Source organism: Rhinolophus hipposideros, assembly GCF_964194185.1.
Source record: "Rhinolophus hipposideros genome assembly, chromosome: 4".
NCBI classification, from domain to species: Eukaryota; Metazoa; Chordata; class Mammalia; order Chiroptera; family Rhinolophidae; genus Rhinolophus; species Rhinolophus hipposideros.
The window spans coordinates 103,445,132-103,451,145 of NC_138050.1; the positions used below are offsets into that span (position 1 = coordinate 103,445,132).

At 55.1% G+C, this 6,014-nt stretch overlaps 1 protein-coding gene across 3 annotated transcripts in view; it reads right to left on the bottom strand.

Annotated features, from left to right (window-relative positions):
- Nucleotides 1-2,790, bottom strand: part of AGPAT5 (1-acylglycerol-3-phosphate O-acyltransferase 5) — a 53,452-nt gene extending 50,662 nt beyond the window's left edge. Inside the window, exon 1 of one of the 3 annotated variants that reach the window (XM_081046990.1) lies at nucleotides 2,440-2,790. In XM_081046990.1, coding sequence (XP_080903116.1) covers nucleotides 2,440-2,658 — 219 coding nt within the window. In that variant the 5' untranslated portion in view covers nucleotides 2,659-2,790. Of the gene's footprint in view, nucleotides 1-1,988; nucleotides 2,120-2,439 lie in introns of those variants that run through there. The other 2 variants (XM_081046989.1, XM_081046991.1) reach the window with 2 other exon arrangements.
- Nucleotides 2,791-6,014: the final 3,224 nt, after the last annotated feature.

The window sequence follows — 6,014 nt, forward strand, 5'->3', positions numbered from 1 at the left end:
AAAGACAAGCGATAAACAGTAATTTTAGCAATAGCTATTGAAATGTTTTCCTGTCTCAAAGCTGCATATGAAAATAAAGTAGTGAAATTAGGAAAGAACAGATTTTACCTAGAATCCAAAAGAACATCCAAGTGCACTTGTTGGGAGCAGGTTTACCTGCCAAGCACAGATCATGAACCTGAAGGACCTACTTGTGTTCAGCTTAAAAATTCAACGCATAAGGAAATACCCTGTCTCACAACTATTCCGAACCATTTCTTTTTTAAATCTAGAATTTAAAAGCATTAAAATGCCCTTTAAAAAAACAATTATAGTTTGAAAATAATCCTGCAATGAATACAATTTAACTGTGAACTTCCTTTCATTCAAAAACATATGTCCTCTCAAATTACTAAAACTTCTTCAGAAGTCGACATTATTTCATACAGAACAAGAGCATCATCCCTTGCCTTGCAAAGAAAGCTGATAAACTATTCAATTAAAAAAGGTCCCCTAGCAAAATAAGACAAACGAGCTAAACTTTTAATAGAAACTTTGAAATGACAAAGTCACTGAAGAAAACTATTAAGAAAAAACTAAGATTAAGGTGGTATGTCCATTCCTACAAATCTTTTACTTTTGGGTTTATATTTGAAAATACGACTTTTCCTTTGATTTTATCTTAAAGGAAACCATTAGAAATACTGGAGGGTAGCCTTATCTACGTAAGAATTCCAGATCACAGAAAAATACCCCCTAAAATGCCCTGCTCTCTGCTACTAACCAGCAAATAATGCCTTGCCTCCTAAATAACGCGTGGACAAGAAACTATGGGGTCTACATTTTTTATTAAGTGTTCATACCTGCGTTTGACGATCAGTGGGCAATCAGTTCCAGGATGCCTAACAAACTTTATTAAGGGACCCACATTCATAAAAGGATGTCTGATGGCCCTCACGTATAATTCAAAATTGTATCTAATGTGGGTCCTGCTGGTGAAGTTTGTTAGGAATCCTAGAACTGATTGCCCAATCATCAAAAGATTAAATTTTTTAAAAACCAAGTGCTGAGAACTCACAAGTAAATTGAAATCTATACTGAACAGGGTATAGAGTAACACACACAATTTCAGAAACAATGTGAAATTTTACAATCATTTTTTAATATAAGACCCTTGTTAAACACAAAGCATTTCGATGTTGTATATTATATCAATTTCTATATTGTATATTATATCTCATGGAACTAATGTTATATTCTTTGAGCAAAAATGAAACACCCCAGCACAGGTAGAATTATTTTTCTGTCATATGTTCTGAGTCTGTATGTTAGCCTTGGCCAGCTGTCAAATGATGAGAAATTAAACACTTAATCATGATAAAACCATACATTGAGACAAAAGTGAAAAGCGTGGGGGCAAACGATTGGTTTGCGGTTAGTGACAATTTTAAATGAGGCCCATTTTAAAAGTCAATTATCAGGAAATCACTTTCCTGGAAGGGCGATCTTTCTTTCTCCCCTAGTAACACAGACACTGGTTTAAATGGAGATCTTGGTTCTCCTAATCCCTCGCTCCAAATAACCTCCCATTGTGGCAAACTCAAGTCATCAGCATCAACAGCGAAGTCAAAACAGCAGCTGGCTGACAACAGGTGAAAACAGCTGCTCCAGGCAAAAAAAAGGCAATTGCAAAAAGGCAAAACAATGCCAAGCCATTCCCTCAGACCGTCCCAACCAAGATAAAAGAAAACACAGAGGACTAACTCAACAAGAGGAATGACCCAGAATCATGCTCTCTTCTCGAACTGAGGAGTGAAGGGAAAATGCTCAGTTGGTAGTTTTGTATAAGAGAACTAAACAAAGTTCAGAGGCCCTTCTGTGATCCTTCTGTGTGTTTTAGAAATTTAAGCTACGAATCCAGTCTCTACAGAAAAAGCAGCAGAATGGAATGAGACAGAAGACGAGCCCCGCACGTAAGCCGAGTCAAAGCTGGCAAGGATGTTACCTACGGTGGGGCCTCTACAGTAACCCCGCTGCATTTCCTCGCCCGGCCTTCACTCCCTCGGCGGCAGAAGGCAACACAAAGCCGTCCTTCTGGTCCACAAAGTAACAATGTTGCAAGACAAGGGCTCCCACTTGTAGAGGCGGACTTCTGAGTCCCAACAGCACCACTTCTCAGCGGGAAGCGGCCCCACTAGCTGCTCCTCGGCCCCCGAGCACTAGGACGGCCACTCACGAGGGGGCGCGGGGACGGCTAAGCCCCCGCAGCCGGGGACGGCGTCCCCACGGCCCCGCAGCGGCCCGCGCGGAGGGCCAGGAAGCACCGGGCCAACCGCTCCGGGGGGAACGCGGAACCTCGGGAGGGGCGGATGGGGCGGCCGCGCGGGGCGTAACCGCCCGAGTCCCCGCGGGCCCGGGGGAGGGGGCGCGGGGCTCGGGGCGGGCGGGGGCGGGCCTCACCTGCACCCCGGTGTAGTTCTCGAAGAAGAAGAGCACCATGCTCTGGTACAGGCAGTAGAGCCGGTCGTCCACCAGCTGGTAGCAGCGGGCGGGCAGGAGCGCGGACAGCAGCCGCCAGGCGCCCCAGGCCAGCACGTAGGTGGGCGCCGTGCCCAGCATCACGGCGGCCGGCAGCACGCAGCGCAGGGAGTACATGTGGAGCACCAGGGACAGCAGCATCGTGCCGGCTCCGCGCGCAGGCCCCCGCGTCTCCTCCCCACCGGGGCCGCCGCCCGCCGCCCGCCGCCCGCCGCCGGCGGCCAATCACCGGGCCACGCGCGGCCCCGCCGCCACCCCCTCGCCTCCCCGGGCCGCCGGCCGCACCTGCGACGCCCGGCCCGCGCCCGCTCCGGCTTCCGCCCCCAGCCGCATGGGCCGCGCCGACGCCGCGGGGTGGGTGGGCAGGCGGGCTGAGGAGCGCGGGGTCCCGGGAGCTCCTGGCGGCCTCGGGGCAACAGGACGCCGCGGCCCTTCGGGGGCCCGGTAGCTCAGGAGCGCTCACACCCCATGACCCTCGCCCGTCACTCTGTGCCCCTGTCGGGGGCGGGGCTCCACATCAACAACAAGCCTTCTGATTGGCCGCCCGTTTCCATAGTTACCCGTTCGGGGGCGGGGCCCCTCGCAAATAACACGTCCTCTGGTTGGTCTAGTGCGACAGACGGTGGAGGCGCAACTGCTGCCGGGAGGCGCGGACGGCCGTCTGTGCCCTCTGCGCATGCTCCAAAGCTTGTCTTCGCGGTGGACGCGGGAAGCGAAGCGGAGACTGGTGCGCTGAACAGGTGAAGGTGGGTGCCAGACGCAGGGAGGCGAGGGCCGGCCAGCCGGCTGCCCCGCGGGCGGACCCCGGCGCGGGGTGGTCTGAGGGGACGCCCCCGGCCCGCAGGCGCGCCGCTAGGCCGAGAGGCTCCCGCCGCGCGCACCTCGTGCCCTGCACGGCCGCCGTCCCCAGCGAGAGGACGCGCGCGGTCAGAGGTACTTGTCCGGCCCGTGTGAAAGGGCCGACGAAATAGCGGAGACGTTCCAGCAGGGTGGCATGGGCGCTGCACCGCCCGCGGCCCCGCTCCCCGCCCGCGGCCCCGCTCCCCGCCCGCGGCCCCGCTCCCCGCCCGCGGCCCCGCTCCCCGCCCGCGGCCCCGCTCCCCGCCCGCGGCCCCGCTCCCCGCCCGCGGCCCCGCTCCCCGCCCGCGGCCCCGCTCCCCGCCCGCGGCCCCGCTCCCCGCCCGCGGCCCCGCTCCCCGCCCGCGGCGCGGCCTGGCGACGTGGGTGCCGTCCGTGTCACGGTCGCGCCCAGCTAGGCCCCCGCCGCCTCCCCGCCGCCCGGTGGTCTGCCCCGCGTGACCCCGGTGGTCCGTGGTTCTGCCCCGCCGCGCAGCTGTCCTTCCTGCGCGCGCGGTGCTTTCCGCGTGCGTCGTGTCGGACGTTTCCACTCGGTCCTCGCGTCGCGGCCCCAGGCCTGGCCCCTGGACTCGTTCCTGATTTCCTAAGGAACCGCGTGTCGTGTGCGTTGTGCCTTGCACGTGCGTGGAGCCCGCAGGAGGCGCCCACGGCCGCCGGGATGCCGCTGTGAGGCCGGGTCCCGCGGCGCTGCGGACACCCTGCTCCGCTTCCACGGGAACCCGTGTCGGAGGCAGGTGCACCTCCAAAGAGCGCCACGCGCTTTAAGTGAACAAGAAGCCGGTCCGAGTGTGAGCCTGTCCCCCCGCGGTGCCATCGGCCGCCGGGTCGTGACGTCGTGCCCTCGCACGGAGTGCCCGTGTCCCCCGGGGGTGCCGGCCGCCGTGCCCACCCGCGCGGTTACTCGCCCCGCCCCGCCCGCGGTCGCCACCCTCGCCCCCCGTCCGGCCCCACCCCGAGCTGCCGGCAGCCGCACCGTCTGCCCTCGCTCTCTCTCCCTGTAGGTGTGTCCCCGTGCGCGCTGCCTCCGTGTCCACCTGGGGCCGGCAGTGGACACTGACTGCCCGCTTACCTGCTGCTCACAGGGGTCGGGGTGCGGTGAGTCTTGGGAAAGGGGAAGGCCACGGAACCGCGTGGACTTGCGTAAAGATCCCACTGAGTCGGGAGACAGACCGCTGCTCCGGGGGGGCCGGAATTCCCTCCGGCACGGACCGGGGTGCCCTGCCCTCTGGTAACGGGATACTGGTCACAGCGGCAGGGAGAGGGAAGGAGGCGCCTTCCCAGTCGGGACAGCGTGTCTGAGGGCCCGCAGCCAGGAGTGCAGCATGGCCAAGGCGCCGAGACCCCGTGGGCAGCACTGACGGGCCAGACGTTTCTGTGCTTTAATGTAGGTGCCCATGAAGGAGTGCTTTGTCTTTCCCTCACACGTTAAGTTAGTATCTACAATTATTTCCATCGTAAGTTTAGTTACAAAAGAAGTTCTGATGAGTTGTAAATGACGTTTTAAAATAAGTGGTTACGTAATTTTTTTACATGGACCCCATGAGTTATAAATACCATAGTGATGTAATACCCACCGTCATCCATTTAAAAAATACTTAATATTTTTACCAATTAGAATTGTACATTGATCCTTCCGTTTTCTCCTTGAAAACATTTTCTTTCCATTTATACCACATAATTTATCTTAATGGAGTGGAGTATTGTTTTTGCTTCAAAGCCTTTCATTGATCAGAGTAGTTTATCAAGGTTCTAAGAGTTAAAATTTCTTCTGGATTGAGCTTATTACTATTGTTAGCAATATATAATTAATATATATCATAAAATCTGATATGTAATTGTAAATAAAAGTAAAGTTTTATTTGAAATGCCTGTCTTAGTGGTGCCTTAATTAAAAGAAATTGTCAAATTATGTTTTGGTATCAAGATTATTACAGCTTTCTATGTCAACGCAGGACAATGTAGTGAGAAGATTTGGGATGGGTGGGGGCCTTTGCAAAATGCAAGGTGGGTCTGGATTTAAGGGAGTCTCACAGGGAGATCAGTTTTAAGAAGGTTAAGCATCTGAAAATTGGGTCCCTTAAACTCCTCATGGCCACATCCTTTCTTATTTCCGTGTTCGAAAATAAGACCTACCTGGACCATCAGCTCTAATGCGTCCCTTGGAGCAAAAATTAATATAAAACCCGGTCTTATATTAAAATAAGACCGGGTCTTATATTACGTATTTGACAAATACGTTGTCAGTGCCTATTGCGTATGCCACCTATGTAGTGCTGGGTCACAGAGGCAGATTTAGCCCGGAGGTTATGACCCTTGGTGTGGTGGGGAGTGGGATTTACTAGGATTTACAGGTGATTAAAGATGAATAAAGAGGCCGGCCCGGTGGCTCAGGTGGTTGGAGCACTGTGCCCCTTATGCCGAGGTCACTGGTTCGATGGGCCAGTGAGCTGCACTCTACAGCTAAGGTTGTGAACAACAGCTCTCCCTGGAGCTGGGCTGCCCTGAGCTGCTGTGAGCTGCTGTGGGCTGCCATGAGCAGCCGGCATCCAGCGTGAGTGACCAGCAGCCAGCAAGAGCTGCCGTGAGTGGACAACCGGCGACTTACTACCTGTCTCAGCCGGGGGCAGCGCAAGGCTCAT